This window comes from Sphaeramia orbicularis, chromosome 17 (genome assembly GCF_902148855.1).
Source record: "Sphaeramia orbicularis chromosome 17, fSphaOr1.1, whole genome shotgun sequence".
Classification (NCBI taxonomy): Eukaryota; Metazoa; Chordata; class Actinopteri; order Kurtiformes; family Apogonidae; genus Sphaeramia; species Sphaeramia orbicularis.
Genome location: NC_043973.1, coordinates 46,830,641 through 46,856,447, shown reverse-complemented (window position 1 = coordinate 46,856,447; position 25,807 = coordinate 46,830,641). Strand labels below are relative to the sequence as shown.

The 25,807-nt window shown below is 35.4% G+C and overlaps 1 protein-coding gene across 1 annotated transcript in view; it reads left to right on the top strand.

Annotated features, from left to right (window-relative positions):
* astn1 (astrotactin 1) overlaps positions 1 to 25,807 on the top strand; it is a 982,704-nt gene that overhangs the window by 498,332 nt on the left and 458,565 nt on the right. The window contains 1 exon segment of the mRNA XM_030160213.1: positions 21,535 to 21,639. Within this exon segment, the coding sequence (XP_030016073.1) occupies positions 21,535 to 21,639 (105 nt within the window).

The following is a 25,807-nucleotide window of genomic DNA, read 5'->3' as shown; positions in this document are numbered from 1 at the left end:
GGGCCAGACCAGTAAAATAATGACTTAATAACTTATAAAAAATGACAAATCCAAGTTTTTCTTTTTGTTGTAGTACAAAAGAAAAAAACAATTAAATAATGTAAATATTTACATTTTACAAAAAAGATATGAATAACTTGAAAAAAAAAAAGAAAAATTAGTGCAATTTTAACTCAATTCCCTAAACTTATTATTTATACATGTACATTTACACACAATGTTACATAAACATTTGGTAACAGGCAGAATATTGTTAAAATTTTGGAGTTTGGAACTAAAATTTGAACAATTTCTACAATATTCCATCTCTTATTATTAACACAACTCCAGATCACAGTGGATCCATAAATGCACAAAACATTTAGTAACAGGCAGAATATTGTTAAAACTACACATTTCGGGTTGTTCATCTTTGTTTTTATTTATGTATTTATTTGCATTTTATTGTGAAAGAATAGTTTTGTAAATGTAAATATTTTCACAATGTTGTAATGTTATTTACTTGAATTTTTTCCACGTAATTTTTCACAAAGAAAATTTGTCGTTGTCATTATTTATGGGTTGTTGTGTTGTTATTTTTACTGCAGATCACATTGGTCTGTATGTGGAACCTGAACCAAAATGATTTGGACAGCCTTGACTGTTCAGGTTCATTTTTGCACTTTCATCCCGTGGGCCGGAATGGAACCTTTGGCGGGCCAAATTTGGCCCCCGGGCCACATGTTTGACACCCGTGCTTTAAGTGGTTATAATGTTATGGCTGATCAGTGTATATTGGTATTACATAACAACACCTTTTACTTTACTTTGAACGTCTAAACTACATCTGACAGAAATAAAAATACTCCGTTGCATAATCATCCTCTCTGTCTCAGCTCTGAAGTCGAATGAAAATCATACGACAGCTTGAACTCTTGACTTTCCTTGCAAACTACATTTATGATGAAACGAAATGAAAACCCTGATATCTGTACAAACATGTTCCTGTTGTAAATTATTCATTATAAATCGTAGACATGATATAAATACTGGACACAATAGTTCCTAATAAACTCTTAGAGTGTCTTTATGTCAGGGGTTTTGTGTTGTGTTGCCCTTACGTTGCATCATACAGGTGCGTCTGTGTTTACGGTCACTGACTGCTTTTTAAAGGCTGTGAAGCAACGGCGTTCCGATACAAAAAATAATGGGTCCAATTTATGAGCGTTTCATTCGTCGAGTGCGTAATATGGAAGTAGAGCCAGTGTTTTTCCTTTTGATTGACATTTACAAGAGAAAAATACAGGGTTTCCTCTTTAAAGTTTAACAAATTTATCACAAAAAGACAAATCTGTGGAAATTATTACGAAATGAAAAGTAGATATTGACTTTTTTTTTTAACCAAATTTAACCCATAAAAAACCCAAACTGCCACCAATGATCAAAACCATCTACTCATCTAAACTGTTTAATACCTGTCGATCCACTAATTCTATTAATACATGGAAATAATTGGTGTAAAATGCAGTGTGTCATCTTTTCATGGTCATCAGATATGACCCATTTGGACGTTCAGAGGCTGTGTAGTTACCGTGGAAACACCGTCATGTTCTACAACATTTATTCACCATTCATCTTTAACACGTTAACCATTTTTCCGGGATCTCCTACCCCACCTTTAACATGTTAATCATTTTTCCGGAATCTCCTACCCCACCTTTAACATGTTAATCATTTTTCCGGAATCTCCTACCCCACCTTTAACACGTTAACCGTTTTCTCAGGATCTCCTACCCCACCTTTAACACGTTAACCGTTTTCTCAGGATCTCCTACCCCACCTTTAACACATTAACCATTTTTTCAGGATCTCCTACCCCACCTTTGACACGTTTACTGTTTTTTCAGGATCTCCTACCCCACCTTTAACACGTTTACCATTTTTTCAGGATCTCCTACCCCACCTTTAACACGTTTACCATTTTTTCAGGATCTCCTACCCCACCTTTAACACGTTAACCGTTTTTCCAGAATCTCCTACCCCACCTTTAACACATTAATCATTTTTCCAAGATCTCCTACCCCACCTTTAACACTTTAACCATTTTTCCACAATCTCCTACCCCACCTTTAACACGTTAACATTTTTTCCAGGATCTCCTACCCCACCTTTAACACATTAATTTCCAGAGCCCTAGTTTTTAATCAAATCTCAGGACCTTGGATATGTTTGAGGACTCACTTTAAAGAGGTACATTTATTTAATTTGCTCGAAAACCTTTTTTGTGTGTGTGTGTGTGTGTATAGTGGAGTTCAGTTATCAGACATTTTCCGCCTTGTAGTCTAACAAAGGGAATCAGCTGTTACGTAGCGCCGCCCCGGACCTTCTGCTTCCATGAAAGGCTCTGGCATCGACTGCGCGGAGAGAGATGGTGAACTTGGGATGTTTGCAAAGTGAAGTTCAGTCAAATTAATCATTCTGTCAGACAATGAGAGCAGAGCACCCCAGGGCTAAAAGGGAGACAAGGCCTTTCAGCAAGAAGAAGAATACACTGCACTACTGTATATGTTTTGGGCTTGTTATTCATTTTCACTAAGGAAGGCGGGGGATCGAGGGGGGTGAGCGGTGGGGTGAAGGGGTGGGGGGGGCGGGGTTATATAGTGGTGTGCTCTCGCTCTCTCTCAAGTGCCGGGGAATATATCTATCGTTCCGCCGAGCCATTTCCCATAAGAGGGGATAAATGGATGTAGCTGAAGGTGAGGACAATGCAGGAACATCACATTTAGGGGCTTATTCATCAAGTTCATAGGTGGTGTCAGACCTCTGCCAAATGTTGCATTTTCACAGCACCCTTGTAACGGAACTGTTACTGGCCTTGCACCAGTCCAGCACATATCATACTTCACATCTAATTTGTGTCTCACACTTTAAATGCCTAATATTTGGTTGAATATGTCTTATTATTAATGTAATAAATCCCACCTTATTAACTTTAACCCATAAAGACTAGGGATGTGTATTGGCAAGAACTTGGCGATATGATACAAGTCACAATACTCGGATCACGGTACGATATATCACGATATATCATGATACTGTTAAAAAGGCAATTTTTGGGTTTGTTTCTTTTTTAAAAATCATCATTTCCTGGAAGAATTGAATTACGGCAGATATACGCACAAATACTAAACATATTTTTATTCGATCACAACAGGATCTAACGCTATATCACAAAATGTTCCTGTGTTTGTTGCACCCCTGAAAACAGGGGAGATAGAATCACACAAGTGATTTATCGTTGCTTTCCTCAGTGTGCACTTTAATGCAATCACAATAGTGACATATAACAAATAAAATTATGGTTACATAATACAACATCAAAACTTGTGTAGCTTTAGCCTTATATAGGGTGACCCAAAAAAACGGGAATTTTTGAAGTTCGTATTGGCAGACATGAGTAAGTGGCAGCACTGCGAGACAGTGACCTTGAGCAAGTAAACACACCCCCATTTTAGTAACCATTGGCGGCTGTGCAAGAATTGTTCGGTAACCGTGTGATCTCAAGATTCGGTAATGTTCCCTGGCCCCCTAGATTGCCAGATTTGTCCGTTTGTGATTTTTTCTTGTGGGGCTATCTCAAGAGTAAAGTGTGCACAACTCAACCAAGAACTCTGGATGAGTTAAAACAGAGAATTCAGGATGAAATTCACAGTATCCCAGCTGAGATGTTGCAGCGGTCAATGAGGAATCGCAACAGCAGATTTCAAGAATGCATTCGTACAGGAGGACGCCATCTACAGGGTGGGGAAGCAAAAGTTACAATATTTTGAGGCAGGGATTGAAAGACAGTGTATGACCAATTAGTTTATTGAAAGTCATGAGAATTTATTTGCCACAAGAAAACTGACAGAATAGAAAATGTTTTTATTCTATGTGTCCTCCTTCTTTCTCAATAACTGCCTTCACACGCTTCCTGAAACTTGCGCAAGTGTTGCTCAAATATTGGGGTGACAACTTCTCCCATTCTTCTTTAATAGTATCTTCCAGACTTTCTCGTAATAGTTTTGCTCATAGTCATTCTCTTCTTTCCATTATAAACAGTCTTTATGGACACTCCAACTATTTTTGAAATCTCCTTTGGTGTGACGAGTGCATTCAGCAAATCCCACACTCTTTGACGTTTGCTTTCCTGATTACTCATATGGGCAAAAGTTTCTGAAAAGGTATGGATAATAGTGTTAGGTATGATTATGACATCAATATATGTTTGGTTTCAAAACAACTGACGTAGTGCCTGCTGAGAAAAAACAACTAAATGTTCATTGTGAATTTTGCTTCCCCACCCTGTACAGGAAGTAATTTTAAAAAAATGAAAATTCCATCATTGTTTCTTAAATGGCATGTATTAAGGTTTCAATTACTATGAATAAAATATTTTTCTTCCATCACTCTTGGTTTTATTGGATTGTTAAAAAGTTCCCGTATTTTTGTGTCACCCTGTATATTAGCGCCACAAACGTGTACGGACATAAGATGGCGGAGTGCACTCACGACACATTGTATGATAACGTTCAGTTACAGTTAACAACAATAAAACTTATCTTAGCATTGCAAAAACTATAACAAACAAACGGTTTTATGCTTCAACAAAGTACATTTCACAATATAATCACAGCTGACCGCAACTACCTGAAAACAGGGGAGATAGAATCATACGAGTGATTTATCGTTGTTTTCCTCAGTGTGCACTTTAATGCAATGAGGAGAAACGGCGCGATCCCTCTAGAGGTGAATAAAGACACAACTAATCAACCCCAGATAGTTTCAGGCATGCTAAGTGGATCAGATTACCTTATCTGAAATGGCAAAGATATTATTGTAACATGAACATTTTAACTATATTCCTATTGTTTTAAGGCTTATGTGAATTAATATGAATTCATATTTATTGCAAACATTTTAGCCGTTTTACTGTTTTTACATCGTAACCTTGTAATAAACTGAATCGCTGCAATCCTATGTAAGGCATATAATGTTACTACAACCTATCACATGTTCAAACTTAAATTATGTATTAAAATAAAATATCCACTTGTTATTGACGGTGCATACATTTACTACTGACATAGAGAAGCATTAAAAGTAAAATCCACCTTTGCTCCACAGACTCCGCTCTAAATTGAAGGAATAGGTTGTGCCTCAACAGTGCACATCTCATATTCCCACGTCAGATCCCATTATACATATTTATTTGACGTACATCTGTAAAGGTAAAGCCTAAACCTTCCATTTTAAAGCCTACTGCGCATTATTTACAAACCCTGGATATGTATAATGTCAGTGTCAATGTGTCTGAAGCAAAAATATATTACACATCATTCATCCAACAATGTGTTTTATATCAATGAATCTGCATGTATGAGCGTCTACTGTTTCCATAGGGCTAATAAGACTGGGGCAATAACAACCTCCGATATAACCCAGTCACAAGTGCAAAATAGGTTTTATATTAATGCACTCTGTCATATCACAGAAAAACATCAAAACCAGATTTCTACCAACATAATAACATACAGTATATGGACAAAAGTACGTGGACATGTTGAATTCAGGTGTTTTTTTTTTTTTTTCTAACAGGGGTCTGGGATACAAAACAGTAATGAAAAATGCAATAACATAGTTTTATATTGGGATAAATATCATTGCATTGTTTTTAAATTTTGCTTAAATTGTTATATTTGCTTCCAAAATGCCTCAGAGATGTTTTTTTTTTTTTACTTAATTTATCTCAAGACTGATTTTTTTTTTTTTTTTTTTTTTTTATCCATGACTATGATTTTAAATGTTCTACCTCTAAATTTCCTCCCCAAAAAAGTGCTTGTAAATAATAAAGAAAATATTGATGTTTTTATCTCAAATCTTCATCAACAGGACATCTTACAGCTGTAGACATGATGTGTCCCAATATTTATGTCCATATAGTTTATAAACATCCATATTTCCTTAAAGACAGCAATTAAAACAAAACTAAACTGACATATGAAGACACACACGTGCAAATTAAGAATCAAGTGATGGAATTTGGAGAGGGAATGTGTACAGTGAAAGAATTCTGATGAAATGAGATGCACCTTGTTTTTTGTCATTTTACCTTCCTTTATACACTACATCGACAAAAGTATTGGGAAACATTGAATTCATTTTTTTTTAAATACTTAACTATTATTTTAAATGTTCATATCATAATATAGTTTTATATTGGGATAAACATCATAACATTGCATTGGTTAGTTTTGTTAAAATTGTTATCTTTGCTTCCAAAAATGCCTCAGAGATGGTTTTTACTTAATTTCTCTCAACAATGATGCATTGATTGACCGTAAATATTAATTTTCTACCACAACTAACCATCTACTTTCTTCACAACTCACTTTGGGAAAAAAATTAATGGAAATTGTGATGTTCATAAACTGGACATAAATATTGGGACACATCATGTCCACAGCTGTAAGATGTCCTGTTCATGATGATTTCAGTTAAAAACATCAATATTTTGTCATTTATCACAATATAAAACTATATTTTGCCATTTACTGCTATTGTTTTGTACAAGAAACAACCTGAATTGAACGTGTCCCAATACTTTTGTCCATATAGTGTATAAAGGACGGTAAAATGACAAAAAACAAGGTGCATCTAATTTCATCAGAATTCTTTCACTGTATACATTCCCTCTCCAAATTCCATCACTTGATTCTTAATGTGCATGTGTGTGTCTTCATATGTCAGTTTTCTTTGGTTTAAATTGTTATTTTTAAGGAAATATTGATGTTTATAAGCTATATGGACAAAAGTATTGGGACACATCATGTCTACAGCTGTACGATGTCCTGTTGATGAGGATTTCAGTTAAAAACATCAATATTTTGTCATTTATCACAATATAAAACTATATTTTGCCATTTACTGCTATTGTTTTGTACAAGAAACAACCTGAATTGAACGTGTCCCAATACTTTTGTCCATATAGTGTATAAAGGACGGTAAAATGACAAAAAACAAGGTGCATCCAATTTCATCAGAATTCTTTCACTGTATACGTTCCCTCTCCAAATTCCATCACTTGATTCTTAATTTGCATGTGTGTGTCTTCATATGTCAGTTTTCTTTTTTTTTTAAATTGTTATTTTTAAGGAAATATTGATGTTTATAAGCTATATGGACAAAAGTATTGGGACACATCATGTCTACAGCTGTACGATGTCCTGTTGATGAGGATTTCAGTTAAAAACATCAATATTTTGTCATTTATCACAATATAAAACTATATTTTGCCATTTACTGCTATTGTTTTGTACAAGAAACAACCTGAATTGAACGTGTCCCAATACTTTTGTCCATATAGTGTATAAAGGATGGTAAAATGACAAAAAACAAGGTGCATCTAATTTCATCAGAATTCTTTCACTGTATACATTCCCTCTCCAAATTCCATCACTTGATTCTTAATGTGCATGTGTGTGTCTTCATATGTCAGTTTTCTTTGGTTTAAATTGTTATTTTTAAGGAAATATTGATGTTTATAAGCTATATGGACATAAGTATTGGGACACATCATGTCCACAGCTGTAAGATGTCCTGTTCATGATGATTTCAGTTAAAAACATCAATATTTTGTCATTTATCACAATATAAAACTATATTTTGCCATTTACTGCTATTGTTTTGTACAAGAAACAACCTGAATTGAACATGTCCCAATACTTTTGTCCATATAGTGTATAAAGGACGGTAAAATGACAAAAAACAAGGTGCATCTAATTTCATCAGAATTCTTTCACTGTATACGTTCCCTCTCCAAATTCCATCACTTGATTCTTAATTTGCATGTTTGTGTCTTCATATGTCAGTTTTCTTTGGTTTAAATTGTTATTTTTAAGGAAATATTGATGTTTATAAGCTATATGGACATAAGTATTGGGACACATCATGTCTACAGCTGTACGATGTCCTGTTTATGAGGATTTCAGTTAAAAACATCAATATTTTGTCATTTATCACAATATAAAACTATATTTTGCCATTTACTGCTATTGTTTTGTACAAGAAACAACCTGAATTGAACATGTCCCAATACTTTTGTCCATATAGTGTATAAAGGATGGTAAAATGACAAAAAACAAGGTGCATCTAATTTCATCAGAATTCTTTCACTGTATACGTTCCCTCTCCAAATTCCATCACTTGATTCTTAATTTGCATGTGTGTGTCTTCATATGTCAGTTTTCTTTGGTTTAAATTGTTATTTTTAAGGAAATATTGATGTTTATAAGCTATATGGACAAAAGTATTGGGACACATCATGTCTACAGCTGTACGATGTCCTGTTTATGAGGATTTCAGTTAAAAACATCAATATTTTGTCATTTATCACAATATAAAACTATATTTTGCCATTTACTGCTATTGTTTTGTACAAGAAACAACCTGAATTGAACGTGTCCCAATACTTTTGTCCATATAGTGTATAAAGGACGGTAAAATGACAAAAAACAAGGTGCATCCAATTTCATCAGAATTCTTTCACTGTATACGTTCCCTCTCCAAATTCCATCACTTGATTCTTAATTTGCATGTGTGTGTCTTCATATGTCAGTTTTCTTTTTTTTTAAATTGTTATTTTTAAGGAAATATTGATGTTTATAAGCTATATGGACATAAGTATTGGGACACATCATGTCTACAGCTGTACGATGTCCTGTTGATGAGGATTTCAGTTAAAAACATCAATATTTTGTCATTTATCACAATATAAAACTATATTTTGCCATTTACTGCTATTGTTTTGTACAAGAAACAACCTGAATTGAACGTGTCCCAATACTTTTGTCCATATAGTGTATAAAGGATGGTAAAATGACAAAAAACAAGGTGCATCTAATTTCATCAGAATTCTTTCACTGTATACATTCCCTCTCCAAATTCCATCACTTGATTCTTAATTTGCATGTGTGTGTCTTCATATGTCAGTTTTCTTTGGTTTAAATTGTTATTTTTAAGGAAATATTGATGTTTATAAGCTATATGGACATAAGTATTGGGACACATCATGTCTACAGCTGTACGATGTCCTGTTTATGAGGATTTCAGTTAAAAACATCAATATTTTGTCATTTATCACAATATAAAACTATATTTTGCCATTTACTGCTATTGTTTTGTACAAGAAACAACCTGAATTGAACATGTCCCAATACTTTTGTCCATATAGTGTATAAAGGACGGTAAAATGACAAAAAACAAGGTGCATCTAATTTCATCAGAATTCTATCACTGTATACGTTCCCTCTCCAAATTCCATCACTTGATTCTTAATTTGCATGTGTGTGTCTTCATATGTCAGTTTTCTTTGGTTTAAATTGTTATTTTTAAGGAAATATTGATGTTTACAAGCTATATGGACATAAGTATTGGGACACATCATGTCTACAGCTGTAAGATGTCCTGTTCATGAGGATTTGAGATAAAAACATCAATATTTCCTTTGTTATTTACAGTCAAAGCACTTTTTTTGGGTGGGGGGGGGGGGTTAATGGTAGAACATTTAAAATCATAGTCATGGATTAAAAAAAAAAAATCAAAAATCAAAAACCAGTGCAATGATATTTATCTCAATATAAAACTATATTATTGAATTAGTCATTATTGTTTTGTATCCCAGACCCTTGTTAGAAAAGAAACACCTGAATTCAACGCGTCCACATACTTTTGTCCATGTAGTGTAGCTGTAGTGTAGTTTTTTCTCCATAAGCGTCGACCTCTTTAATTCTTTCCTGCCTGAACTTTCCAAAAAAAAAAAAAAAAAAAGCCGCAACAGGAAAAAAACAACAGGATGCATTTTAACGGCGCAATTTACGACAAAATATAATGATTTAATCCCAGAAGAAACTTGTGTTATGTTTAAAATACATAACCGAGGAATGACTCTATTATCTATTGTCTGGGGTCTAGTTAAACCAGTTTAGACTAAACACAGTGGAGCAGAATTCAGCCGTTCTGCTGCAAACAACTGGAAAGAACTATCTACCACTGCAGCTCCGACTTCTGCTTCATGTGGATATTTGTAAATCCAGGTGGAACTCCAAACTGGTTGTTTTGTGCTTTAAGTCATAATTAGCTCTGTCTGCACTGAAAATCACATCACCGTCTTATTCCGAAGCTCACAGTCATTTGAGAGCCCGGAATATTATTTATAAAGCCACTTTTAATCATATTATTCTCTTTGTGTCATCGGGTGGATGTGGGTTAAGGTTAGCGCTGTGCAGCTAGTTAGTGCGGAGCTCCGAATAACTAAACTCAAAGCCAGACGATAAAACAGTGGTTTCCACACTGACACGTTATTTTTTTTTTTTTTACAGAATTTAAAGCTGCACAAGCCGATATCTGAGGAGAAAAAAGACCAGAATTTATAAAAATACTGCTCTCTTCTTCTGCAGCTCGATCCAAATTAAAAGGCGACGTATAAAAACAGATGAGGCTGATTCTGTTTCATGCTGTTATGGAAACTTGAAGCACAGAGTAAAGCTGTGGAGTCATTTTCAGGTCACGTTTTCATGTTTTCATCATCCACTATTACTACACTGGTCAACAACAAATTTATTGCTTAAGTTTTTTGAGCTGATTTAGGATAATTTTGCTGTGCTGGATCCAAAAATCACATTAATTTGGCTCAGTCAGGTCAACTTTCTGAACTATGCTACATATTGGCTTTTTAACATTTTTGCTTACATTTATGGGCATTTTCACATCATATGATACAAAATTCTTTCATATTTCTTGTAATAAACGAGTTCTGAAGATGTTACTTTTGCCAATTTGTGATTGTTTTTTTTAATATTACAGGTGAATGAAATGGCTTCAACTAGAAGATCTTGCAAAAATAAGCCTGAACGTATTCTGCTACATCTGCGGTGAATACACCATTGTACCTAACAGGAATCAAGTCACAAGTTTCATAAAGTGTGCTTGCCAATCTGATTTTGGTATTAATTATTATATTTTGTGAGAAGATCAAATTTTTCAAAATCAAATTAGCAAAAAAAAACCTGACCTGATTGAGAAAAACAGATGTCATTTTTGGATTTAGCGGTGCAAAATGCTCCTAATTCAGTTGAAAAAACCTAGACAACTTGCAAAAAACATTTTTTTTGTAATCCAGTGTTATACAGGGTGAGTCAAAAAAAACGCTCTTTTCATTTAAAGAAATTGTACCACTGAAATGGAAATGCTTATTTTTCTTTTGATTATACAGTCATATTGATGTGGTTATTGAGCATGTCTGGCGATTGAATCACTGATTTATGGCATAGCATAACAGAGGGAATGTCCATTGTTTATTATGCACCGAAATATCTGCCAACACAGTTTATGCCACCGTGAATGAAATTGAAATTGTCAACCATTACAGCATGTTTACTCGCCATCAAAATGTTTTGTCTCAACGAAGTCGTCCGGCACGACCTTCAACCTGGCTACCAGTCAGATTGATGCAAATCTGTGCTCGTTGTCGCATCTCTAACACAGCTCTTCTCGCCATTCGTGTTCGTCGTAGGGCTTGGATTTCAGCCGTGATGCGATTTTGGAGTTCCTGAAGAGTTTGTGGAACAGTCTGATACACACGGTTTTTAAGATACCCCCACAAGAAAAAATCAAGGGGGGTCAAGTCCGGGGATCGGGGAGAATTTTGTCACCATGAAAGCTCTCTGCACATCCGTAAACTGTGGTCTCTCCATGATGAAAACTCCCTGGGCACTGTCATGTAGGCCTATGTCCTGAGTGTGAAAGCAAAGCCCCGACTCCTGTAATTGTTGTCAATTTCAAGTTTGTTCACTGTGGCATACATTGTGTTGGCAGGTATTTCAGTGCCCAATAAACAATGGACCTTCTCTCTCTTATGCAATGCAATAAATCTATGACTACATCACCAGACATGCTCAATAACCACATCAATATGACTGTATGGTCAAAAGGAAAATCAGTGTTTCCGTTTTAGCGGTACAGTTTCTTTAAATGGAAAGAGCGTTTTTTCTGACTCACCCTGTAGAAGATACCTCTGTTTTTTTATGTTTCTAGACTTTTGTTACTCTACTTTTCTTACATTTTGTATTTGGGTGCTTCTATGAAACTGGATTTATTTTGCTATCTGACAAAAAATAAATGTACGATTTATTTTAAATATCCATAAAAATTCAACTGTTGCTCAATAAGAAAAGTTTCAAAATGTGCTGATAGAATCAACCTTGTTCTTTCCATAGACATCTGAGCATGCTCAGTGCACCCCCTCACCACCTGTAGAATGGGGGGTAAAACACAGAGTAATGAGTGAGACCGACTTACTATAAAAATAGATGGTTTGGACTTTTTTTTTTTTTTTTTTTTTTCTTACACCATTTTCCTTGTGTTTTTTTGTTTTTACTGTTATATGTCAATGGATGCTTCTATGAAACTGGGTTTATTTTGGTATCTGACACTTTTCCACCTTTATACACCCAATAATAAAAGAGAAATTTAGACTTATTTCCCTCCAGGATGGACCTAATGATGACCTTAGATAGATGCAAAAAAAGGAAAACGCTTGCTCTGAGCCATCCCATGATTAATGATTTTTTAATAAAATATTGGGAACAAAATTGGGACAGTAAAAAACTACCAAGGTGTCAGTGCATTAGATCTGAAAACATGTCTGTAATTGGTCTTATATAGACTATAAATAAAGACACTGTGTTAAATGTGTCAATCCTAGTGGTTTTCCTAATCCACACGTGGGTTTTTCATGAATCTCAGTCTCATTCCAGGTTTTTTGTGTAACCCATTGTGTCCACTCGCGTTACATGCAGAACCTGCCCATTTAAACACATATAAATCATGAGTAATTTTTCAACAGTGGTCATTTTTGTGAAACACTCTGCCTTGTACAATTAGTTCGATTCCCAAAATATATCTGTGAGAGAAAAAAGAAATATTTGAAAAATAGTAGCACGTAAATTTCGTGTCCTTTTGACTGTTACATGCAGACTTTTGTATAAAAAATAACATTAAAAAAAATATAAAAATGTGTTTTATCTGAAAAATTGTTTCTCTTATATCTCAGTATTTATTCTTAAAATTGACCCAGTGTTTCCAAACCTGCTTCATAACATTTGTCTACATCTGGTTTGAATTTTTAGCCCCCATATCCTGTTTTTGGGACCAGTTTCATCGAAGAACCCATTTATCTTACACTAAAGCAGGGGTGTCAAACTCATTTTAGTTCAGGGGCCACATACAGCCAAATATGATCTCAAGTGGACCAGTAAAATAATAACATAATAGCCTAAAAATAATGTCAACTCCAAAGTTTTGTCTATTTTTTTTGTGCGAAAATAAGTAAAATTACATTATGAAAATGTTTACATCGACAGTTGGCCTGCTACATTTTAAAAATGGCAAATTTATTACGTTATCGGCCGTTATTACGCTATTGGTCATTGTTACGTTATTGGCTTCTGCAAGGTTATTCACATTTTTTGTGAAAAGTTAGTTTGTAAATGAACATTTTTCTTTTTTATTTACACTAAAACCAAGGGAAACATTCGGAGTTGTCAATTACCAATTTGTCAGACATGTTTGTGTTATATGATGGTTTTGTTTGTTCAAAAATAATATTTGAGCATTGGGACCCAATGAATCAAATATGATACAAAATTGAAAGTCATACATGGAAATTGATTTTTTCTTTTTTTTTTTTTTTTTTGGTTGTTCAGAAGGACCAATAAAGGCTCCAGTTTCAAAGAACTTGAATTCTCTGTCAGTGATTTACTGGTTCAGGGTTTACAGGGTTAAACTGAAGCCAAATGTCATCAATGCCAATACCTGTTCTGATGCCATTACAGTTTTTTTTTTTTTTTTTTTTTTTTTACAGTGTTTCTTTTTTTTACGTTTTCCGGGTGTGTTTTCAATGTGAAATTTTATTTTCAATATCAAACATTAAAGTCCTCGTTTTGGCTCCATGTTTTGGACCCCCCCCCCCCCCACACACACACACACACCTCAGTCAGTCTGCCCATCGCATGCTACTCCATGTTCTTTTCTGCCTTTTTTGCAGATGATCGTGACTTGTTTGACTGCAGCTCTCTACTCACTTTTGTTTTCCCTCCACAAAGCTCAAGTCGATCTTTTAACCTCCTGTTCTGCAAAGTCAGTCTAACATTTGAATAACCCTTCACAGAACTTAAAATATAAAAGTCAGTGAAATAGTTTTACTCCTACACTGAATACAAAGGATTTTAGAAAAAGCACAAAGTACTATGAATGTACCAGAGTTACATCTGTTTCATACAACAAAACACTGTTATCATCGCAACTGGAAAATTGTCTTTTAAGGCGGGGTACACACCTGAGGATTTTGTCAATCTGAAGAGATTTTGTATCTGGTACAGACCCCACATATGAAGACAAAGGAAGTGGATTATTAGTTTGTAAAAAGGGGGTGGGAGTCAACAAGTTATACTTCTTCCCACTCCTTTTCGAGTGCAGAAAAATTTTGTTTGATCATTAGGGATGGGAATTGGTAAGAATTTAACGATTCCGATTCCATCATTGGTTTTGTTTATCGATCCAATTCCTTATCGATTCTCATTGGGTGAAGGAATAAAAGAGTACAAACGGATGTGTTTGCATTAACTGTCTTTTATATTTCCATCTGCACAGAAAATATAACATATACAGTATGTACAAATAATAATAACAGATGACTCCGGGCCTGGATTGGGGGGGGGGGGGGTGTACAGTGAAAGTGAAACTAAAGACGCTTTACTAATTCCTCTATTGCTGCATTTCCACTACGTGGAACCGGTTCAACTCGGCCCGTCTCCTGTTGTTGTGCACCTCATTTCCTTTCCCCTACCTTCAGAAACTTGTATTTGAGGGGGTACAACGTTTGTTGTCCGCACCAGAACCAGAACTGGGCCCGGATGACGGCCTGGTGTTCACTCTGCCGCTAGATTCACAAGTGCCGCTAAGTAGTGAATCAAATGAATCCCATGCTGTGGACAAATGTTTGAGCAGACTGGAGGGATTCCATCCTTTTGAAGACACGGAAGCTTTGACAGTGTTCCGTGGACCTGGTGTCGTCTGTTTGGACCGTTTCTGCCTCAATGCCATGTTGGCTACGTTCTGACCAAAATAATGCAGTGTACGCGTGACATTATCACACACGCCCAACGAAGGCGGAATCGATAAGAAGAATCATTAAGCAGGCAGGCAAATGATTCCAAGGAATCGAACTACTGGGATCCGGTTCTCAAAAAGAACTGGTTCTCGATTCCCATCCATATTGACCATGTTGTTTGGTTCTTTGTTATCTGATGATTCTATGTGCTCAAACTAAACTACTACTATTACAATGTGTTTAATAATGGGTCAGGTCAGGTTCTGGGTCTCATGTGTGTGGGTACAGGCAGGTGTGGGTTTGGAAAAGTGGACCCGTACAGGACTCTGCTCTGGAGTTGTTGGCTTTCCCCACACACATGAAGATTTGTCGTCGTAATAGGGCTGTGAATTGGCGAGAATCTGGTGATACGATACAGAGCGTGATACAATATATCACAATGTATCATGATACTGTTAAAAAGACTTTTTTTTTTGTTTGTTTCTTTTTTGTTAAATGATTATTTCCTTGAAGAATTGAATTACACCAGAAATCTGCACAAATACTAAATACATTTTTATTTGATCACAACAGGATCTAATGCTATATCACAAAATGTTCCTGTATTCAAACTTAACTTTCACAGACATTACAGTTTAAGATCCTGTTCAAATGTTCATATTCTATTAGTTCAGAACTAACATCACAGCAGTATTTTTGTGTGATACCAACAAAGGAACTAGCATTATTTAATAAAAGAGTATCAAATAATAATAAATAAAAGCAAAACAAAAATTAACCTCAACAATATCTGCATTTAAATAAATACCTAAAAATATCAATAATGATACAGTATTGGGAAATGAAATATCACGATACATTGCAGATCCGATATTTTCTTACACCCATAGTCATAAATATTGAACAAGTTTAATATTTACGATTGACACACCTCAGACCACAGGATAATCTTATAAAACATAAAATAATCTGGTGTTTGCCATCCTTGGTCGGGAAGAGGGAAAATCAAGACAAAAACAGCTCGATTATCTTTAAGTGAGTACCCCGCCTAAGTTGATTCTCCTGCAAAAATGAAAAGAAATGCCTTCTTTCTTCTATATGTTTATTATCACTACTATTTTTCCTCCAGGCGTTGGAAAGAAACATGTCCTCAAATATCTCCCTGCAGTGTAAAGCCTGTTTGTTTTTGCTGTAACATTTTTCTATTTCTTCACTTACTATGAAATGAATGTTAATATTTTATCGCCTTTGTTTTTAAGAAAATGAAAAGGATCCTCAATAATAATAATAAAAAAATTGTATTCCAGTTTTTTTTTTTTTACATTGCTGTTGACTCTCTCGCCAAACAGTATATTCCCTTCGATTAACAGTTGCGTCAGTGTCTAACCTTGGTTTCCTCTTTCTCATATTTTTCTCTTTTTTTTCTCGTCTTCTTTCCGAACACGTGTCGCGGTCGCGGTCTTCATCCAGAAGCCTCTCTATGTGCTTGTGAACACGGTGGGGGCAGTCATAGTGATGTATGGCTGTAATCCCACCGCCGCAGCGCCACACGGCTGTCAGTTGCCATGGGAGATGGGATGATGTATGATGTGACGCCTTGCTTATGTCTCGCTATAAGTGATGCTAACGCCGACGGCCTGATCTGGCATTCATGTGGAAACTGACAGGGTGATACCGCCGATTAGACCAAATGATTTAATTCCCCTTCCTGTTACTATTATAGTGAAATAACACATTCACTCATCTTCCTGAGAGCCTATGCTCCGCCCCTTTTGTGCTGTATCTATAATTGATCTGCAACAAAAAGGCGTTAGATTGGACCTCTAAGGCAGAACCTCCACACGTCTCCCACGGCGGTGAATGATGGATGTTCCTGCAGCCTCACATGTCCCTCTGTTTGATTCATTTACATGCCCATACGTTGTACCTTATCTGCCAGGGACTATTTGTTGCCGCGGATAAGACGACGGGTCATTGGTCAACGGGCCGAGACGTACGTGCAGCATTTGATAGACCGCGGGGCGCATCAAAATGGAAAACATTTGTATATGAGCCACTTCTGCAGGCGGAGGAGATAGAAGGCCTTATTGATCTGTGCCGAGAAGAAACACTGAGGCTGAATGAGACTCCTTCGATACTGATCATATAGTGACATGTAAAAGGAGCACAGTGGAAAAGGAAAGAACGGCATCAGTCTGACATTTTTGACGAATTTTTTTTTTTTTTTTCTTTTAGCTCATGTCGTCGTCTTCGTTAGTAATTACTTCAAACGTCCCTGACAAAACTACTGGTCAGATTCATTTCCAGTTTTAGGTGTAGCTTCCATGGGATAATGTCTGCAAAGTTTGTTCACAGTTTTGAGAAATTCCAATTTTTGAATTTTTGACATTTTTTTTAAATATTAAAATTTTGCCTTTACTTCTAATGGTCCATATTTTCACGTTTTATACCATGTAAATAGTTACAGATATCAATATAGTGACTATTGAGCACTGATAGAAGTCATATATGGACTTTCATTTGGGTCCATGACCTTTGACCTTGAGTGACCGTGAAGGGTTAAACTCAAGGTCGCCAATGTCTACATTTCAACAATCTTCTTCTCTGAAACTATACGTCAAACTAATTTAAAATTTTATATGTAGCTTCCTTTGGACAATGTGTACAAAGTTTGTTCACAGTTTTGACAAAATTAGATTTTTGAATTTTTGACACATTTTTCTAAATATTAAAAATTTGCCTTTATTTATAATGGGCCATATTTTAATGTCTTAAAACATGGAAATGGTTACAGATATCAGTATAGTTACTATTCATTTGGGTCCATGACCTTTGACCTGGGGTGACCTTGAAAGGTCAAACTCAAGGTCGTCAATGTTTAGATTTTAACAATCTTCTCTGAATCCACAGGTTGGATTAATTTTGTATTTTATATGTATCTTCATTGGGATAATGTCTACACACTTTGTCACAGGTTTGAGATATTTAGATTTTTTACAATAAATTTGAAAAAAAAAATTTTAAATAATAAAAAATTTGCCTTTACTTCTAATGGTCCATATTTTGATGGTTTATAACATGTAAATGGTTACAGATATCAATATAGTTACTATTAATCACTGATAGGAAGTCATATATGGACTTTCATTTGGGTCCATGACTTTTGACCTTCAGTGACCTTGAAGGGTCAAACTAAAGGTCACCAATGTCTACATTTCAACAATCTTCTCTGAATCTACTGGTCAGATTAATTTAAAAGTTTATATGTATCTTTCATTGGGATAATGTCTACAAAGTTTGTTTACAGTTTTGACAAAATTTAGAGTTTTGATTTTTTTTTTTTTTTTTGTTAATGAATATTTGAAATATTACAAATGTGCCTTTACTTATAATGGTCCATGTTTTGATGGTTTGTAATATAGAAATGGTTAGAGATATCAATATGGTTGATAGATAGATAGATAGATAGATAGATAGATAGATAGATAGATAGATAGATAGATAGATAGATAGATAGATAGATAGATAGATAGATAGATACTCTGTATGTAAAGTGTCATGAGATAACTTTTGCTATGATTTCGCACAATATGAATAAAATTTGTTTGATTTGATTGATATCTAATGGACCTTATTTTGAGGGGTTATAACATGGAAATGGTTACAGATATTAATATAGTTTTACATCTTCATTTCAATATATTGTAATTCTTCTTTTATGTATTTATTTTATTTCTTTGTATTTCATGCATTGTCTGTTTTATCTTGTTGTACATTGTCCTTTGGTGTTTTGAAAAGTACTTATAAATAAAATGTATTATTATTATTATTATTATTATTATTATTATTATTATTATTATTATTAGTTCCTGTTGATCGCTGGTCGAAGTCATATATGGACTTTGATTGAATTAGTTCAGTTCTCCTCCAGTGAAAGTACCGCCCACTTCTATTGCGAGATTGATCTACCACATGAAGACCACAGGACTCTAACATAGAACAGAACCTGACAACCTCACCAATTCAACTTATTGATTTTTGATAGAACATGACGCTAAGATACAGGGACATTAGTTGCATTTTTAGTGTTTTAGGATCTGGATGTGGAAATGGGAACACAAGAGCTTCACTGCAGACTTCAGTTTGTGAACAGAAGGCTTGGATTGAAAGAGTAATTAGAAAAAAAATCCCTTTATCGAAGCAAATACTGTATAATATTTATTCTCGTGAAGGCTCATTTCAGGAGGTGTTGGGGTCTTATTTGTGGATGAACATTCTCTTCCACTTGTTGAAGGCATGTTGAAGCTAGTTCCTTCTTCTCCGTAGACAGTCGCTGCTTAATTATGTCTGATTTAGCCCAGATAGTGGTACGTTTATTTATTCCATCTGTTGCCTACACAAGCGAACATTACACAGATCCAGGTTTTAATCTATTTTACAACATGTTTGATCATCATCTGTGTTAAATAAACCATGAAGACAGAACGCGGTTTCGACAAAGTTTCCTCAAAGGGAAAAGTTCTGCATCCAATCGCTATGAAAACAGTCGCATTTAATGTTAGCGCATTTTCAAGTGAAACATTGGCCCTGCTTTCATCTCCCACTTTAACCTGCCGTCTGCTATATCAGGATTTCAGGATAGATTTTGTGTTAATGGGGCTGTTTTCTGCAGAGATGTCAACACTTTGATCTAACACCACAGACTTTACTTCCGTCTCTCCCCTGTCATCTTAATGTAATAATATTTATATGCATTAAATCTTTTTTAGTAGTTCTTAAGGTAAAGTAAACAAGAAGGAGATGTACCACCACCCTTTGATCTAACACTGAAGACTGTAATTTCAACTCTGGTAAATAACATTAATGTTACAAATGTTCTTTGGTTTTCAGACATGATGGTGCTATTATATATATATGGTTTTTTTTTTATCTCACCTCAGAAAATGAACTCATACTAACCCTTTATGTGCTAAAGTTGCAATACTGGGAAAAGCAACATAATTGACTGAAACAGCCCATAACTCCAGGCAGACTTGACAAATCTTGTGACTACCTCCCACCAATAGATGGCAGACATGTGCCCCTTGAGTCCTAACACTATTTTAAGGCATGTTTCTATTCAAAGTGAAGAAGAAAATCCAGTTTAAAGGTGTGGTCCTGAACTGGTTTTGGGTTGTTCAGAAGGACCAGTAAAGGCTCCAGTTTCAAAGAACTGGAACTTTCTCCCAATGATTTCATGCTTCAGACTTTACAGGGTTAATGACAGTATTGTAGTGTCACTGGAAAGGCCTCTGGTGAACAAATTACTGCCCCCTGGTGGATTATCGGTGCATTGCATGTATCTAATTGTATGCATCAGGTTTTTCAAGAAAAAAAAAAAAAAAATCACACTGATCATGGAGAGCAGTGGTCCCCAACCTTTTTTGTACGACGGACCGGTTTCATGCATGAAAATTTTTCGTGGACCGGTAAGAGGTGCGGGAGTTCCAATAACAAAAACGTTTGTCAGTTCCGAGCATGTGATCTGAAACACTTACACTGTAGATCAGGCAATTCCACTGATCCTACAGTAGAATACCAACTCACCCTAATGAGAACCAGTCGGAACCCTGGACTTGTTTCCCTGCAACTACATGGTCCCATCTGGGGCTGATGAGGACACACAGTCCAGGTGTGTTCCGTAGATCCAGTCTACTCAGGATTCTTGTCTTGGTAACTGTCAGAAAATCCAGCCACACAAAGATATGAGGTTGGAAACAGAAGAAGGACTTTCAGGGCTTTTATGGCGATATCCACATATTCTGCTTTGACTTGAATCCAGAATGCACAGAGGTTTGAAGTTGTCTCAAACATGGATGGACGTGCCGGAGCAGTTTGGAGGCACTTGTGTGTCACCTGTTGGGATGGACCTGGAACTTCGGCAGGAATCCTGATATTTCCTTCTAAATGCAGCTTTCTGTTTACAGTCTGTGACCCTTCTGCAGACCCATTGTTTCCTCGTTTCTTCCCAAAAAAGTTTTCCAGTGAATTTTGTTTTTGGCTCATTTCTTTAGCTTGTGTTTCTACTGGTTCATGAAATGGCACCAGAGCCAAGAGCGGTTGAGGCAAGGGAGGAAACGGTCGCTTTTCAAAATAAAATCTCCGCTAGACTAATGGAAGAAAATTGCTTTAATATTAACCACTATTTTTTTTTCTTTGGGGCCTGGTACCAAATGATCCATGGACCAGGGGTTGGGGACCCCCGATGTAGAGGGCTTCAAAAGTCATGTGTCAAATATGACACGTTTGGCGTTATGGGGTTAAAACCATAATATTTAATCGTACTTTTTTTTAAAAATTATTTACAGGTATGGTGAACTACAGCGAGGTGTCCGGCTACCCGCTCGTCCAACACTGGAGTCTTCGCTCAGTTCTGTACCACGTCAAACTCAACCAGTGGGTCCTCTCTCAAGGTAAACGGCTGCACAGCTTAATTATACCATTTGTTATTTACAGATTGTTTATTTTCGCTGGAGGTGACCACGTTCTGGTCTCTCTGGCGTAAACTGGCATGTTCTCCGTTGAAGAAAAACACAACAGCACTGTCGGCCATCAATTATTTATCACACTGTAATTAATATGACACATCAAGGTTAGTGGCTCATCACAACAGATTGGAGACTTTGTTTAATTTTCATTTTTGATCAAGTTTATGATTAACAGGCAGACTGCCATCGCCTCATCTGATAAAAAAAAACAAACAAAAAAAACACCCTTATATTCATTATTTATCTTTACACCAGAGCCCTATATGACCTGATCACAATCAAGGGTAACAGGAAGGGTGCACAGATAGATAAAAAATAATAATGCTCTATCAAAAAATCAGACAGGCCATTTTATTTGTCTGATATTTCTCTTTTGAAGTCCAAAGTATTTTTGTAGTATGGTGTCTACTAAAAATTTGGCAGGCTTGTACCCCTGTCAAATCAGAAATTATTGGGTGTACGGACACTCCAGCCTAATAGCCTCCATATTTAATGCCTACAAAGATACAGGGGTTGGACAAAATAATGGAAACACCTTAAAAAAATCAACAAAATATAATTTAATATGGTATAGGTCCGCCTTTTGTGACAATTACAGCCTCAATTCTCCGAGGTATTGATTCATACAACTTGTGAATTGTTTCCAAAGGAATTTTAAGCCATTCTTCAGTTAGAATACCCTCCAACTCTTTTAGAGACGATGGCGGTGGAAATCGACGTCTTACTTGAATCTCTAAAACTGACCATAAATGCTCAATAATGTTGAGGTCTGGGGACTGTGCCGGCCATACGAGATGCTCAACTTCATTAGAATGTTCCTCATGCCATTCTTTAACAGTTCTAGCTGTATGGATTGGGGCATTATCATCTTGACGGGAAGGTGTTTCCATTATTTTGTCCAACCCCTGTATACAAATGTTTCAGCACTCAGGATAATCATGCATTGTTTATTGCACAGATGTCATGTCCAAAGCATGCGCGCTGAAAAATTCCATATATTGACAGAAACAATAAAATTAGACCCACATATTTTGAATCTGGTGTACGGACACTACTTGGTGTATGGACACTACTTGGTGTATGGACACTACAAGATTGGAATGGAAATCTGGCTTACCACACGGTCGCATCTGTGTTAGATCTGTAACTAAGTCTTCCTAGTACAGGAGGAAATAAACATTTGTGAACAAGTTAGAACAATATATCTATAAGGCATATAGTCCATATTATTGATGGAAGTATATTGGTGTACGGACACTACAGGAATTTTGGTGAACAACGCGCCATTGAAAACATGCGGTTTGACGTAAACGTCCGTTTGACACATTGTTCCCAAATTTTTGGCAGCCAGGGAGCATACCAAAATCTGTCTAGTTGTGCATATTTAGTCATAATAATACTGAAATAACAGGTTCCCATTCTACAGGGTGTCCCATAAGTCTCCATACATAGGAAAAATAAACGTTTCTTGACATAAACCATTTTTATTTATATAATATGCTCTATATGACTGCCATTTTGTCGGGAACACATTTCAATGCATGTCCTCCGCTGCTGAAGAACTATAAAGAAGAAATATAAAGAAATACATGTTAGAACCATATATGTAGGGCAGCTCGATTATAGAAAAAAAAAATCACGATTATTTTAGCAATAATTGAAATCACGATTATTAAAAACGATTATTTGGTAACCTTAAAGTTGTTTATTTTTTTCTTGCAAAACAATGTAAAATATACTCTTTAAACATAAATAAAGCTTTTAACCACTAAAACAAAGTACGTTCACTTTTGTACAAAACAAAAAAATCTTTGAATGCAAATAAGTGTACTGTAAATTCAAGTGTTTCCTTTTGTAAATAAATAGTGCACTGGAATTAAACTGCTCTAGACTTGCCATAGAACTGTAGCAATTAAAAAAAAAAAAAAAAAAAACTCACGTAAAGTGCAAATTATAAATTTAAGTATGTTCAATGTAGTATGAAACACAGTAAATTCAGTGGCGTGCCGTGAGGTTTCAGTTCAGGCCTTCTGTATACATCAGCCATCTAGAATACGTACGTTAGGGTTATACGGGTTAGGTTAGGTTAGGTTAATACGGGAGTTGCAGCATAAAGAGATTCGGAAACTGAAGATTGCATTGCGGACGAAGTTGCTTTTATGTGTTTTAGTTTTTCATAAGATTATGATAAAGGTGGCGGTGGTTAAACTTTAGATGGTTACAAAGGTTTGTTGTGTTACCGGTCGGTGCGGACACAACTACGAAACACTTTTTGCACGTGATGTGTTTTTGCTCTTCGTCTTCTTCATCAAACCCAAAGTGATTCCATACAATTGAATTTGACTTGCCTTTTTTGTTTACCAAGCACTTCTGCTGTGATTCTCCTGCCGTTTGTCCAGACCGCTAGGTACAACTTTCCTCTTGGGGTGGACCTGCCGGCTAGCAGGCAGCTGTAGCTTAGAGGGGGGCGGGGCAGAGCAGCTCATGGGAGCTTGCGTGCGCGTGAATTAAAACGACTCAAAATTAATAATCGTTTTTTCTCGATTACATAATTTTTGTAATTGTTGCGTGTAATAATTGAAATCGTAATTGAATTTCGATTAATTGCACAGCCCTACATATATGTATGGAAGGTATTATGTCTCCTATGTATGGAGACTTATGGGACACCCTGTATTATTCCAATTAAAGGGCTGTAAAAGAAGGGTTTTCAGAACAAAATAGTTGATTGTCTTAATACTGAAAATAAGAATTGATAATCAAACAGCTGTTCAACAAAAATGATCAATAAATGAAAAGCAATGTGACGTGTGTATTTTGTAATAAAAAAGACACAGGAGTTGAGTAGTAATTATTTATTGTGTTACAAAACATTATGTACAATAATTTTGCTCTCTTATAACAATAAAATAGTGCACATGTTTTCACGCTCACTGGGTCGCCATTTTATCATTTTTTATCTGATTTTCTTCGAATTTGGAGGATTGCAGGATCTAGTAATAAGATGGCCAAAGAAACATTTTGGGAATGGTTCTGGGGGTATCTTTTTGCAAAACTGATTAATAACTTCTGCAAATATACTTGTACACCTTGATTGTGATCAGGCCGTACACAATTCTGAACAAGTACAGAAACAGACACTACTGTGCAAAAAGCTTTAGTCCACCTTTAGTTTAGTTGTTTTTCAGGATTAAAATGATCAGACATATGTATTTCTCATTCTCTTTTCTTCATATACAAAAAGAAGATACGTAAAATATGTGCACAGGCTTAAAAGACACAAAAAACTCAACTAAATGTGTCGTAAAGGTTAAAGTCACTGTTTAGTGTGACCTTTGACCCCGTGACATGAAAAAGCACAAACAATTAGAAACATCTGACATGAGTTGAATGAAATCTGGTGGAAAATACCAGTAAATTAATGCCGTAAATCTCATATTGTCTGAACAAAAGGGTTAAAATCATGTTAAATACAAAGGGAGGTCACATTAAATACAACCACTGTAGTTTATAGAAGCTGTTTAACTTAATAACTTCAATTTTTCCTGCTGTTCATACTTCACATATTCGATCTAAACTTTACTTTAGAAATTTACCAAGACTTTTGCATAGAACTGTATATTTCCACATAAATCCTCCTAATTTATTTCTAAAGTAAATCATTCAGAATTGCCAAATATATGCATATTATTACCTCTGTACCTGCAACATTGTCTGAATTTCTTCACAGTAGGTAAAGGTAAGTTAGGTAGGTAACGGTAAGGTCTATTGAATTATTTTATCCATTTATTTTTGTCGTGTTGTATCTTTTAACTCTCTAGCTTCTTCTACTGTCACTCAGGATCGGCTTTTAACCCTTTCATGCACAAATTATGAGAACCTTAATCAAATTTTTTTCCTGAGTGTTTTTATTCCTCTTTAGGCATGAAAAAAAGCAATGCGATTGAAAATTTTCTTCTGAAAAATAAATACAAATAAATAAATAAAATAAAAATAATTCAAACAAATAATAAAAAAATACATTAAAAAAAAAAAAATGAAAAAAAATAAAAATAAAAATTCTTATGAACCTGTTTTTCATGAAGTTGCTAAA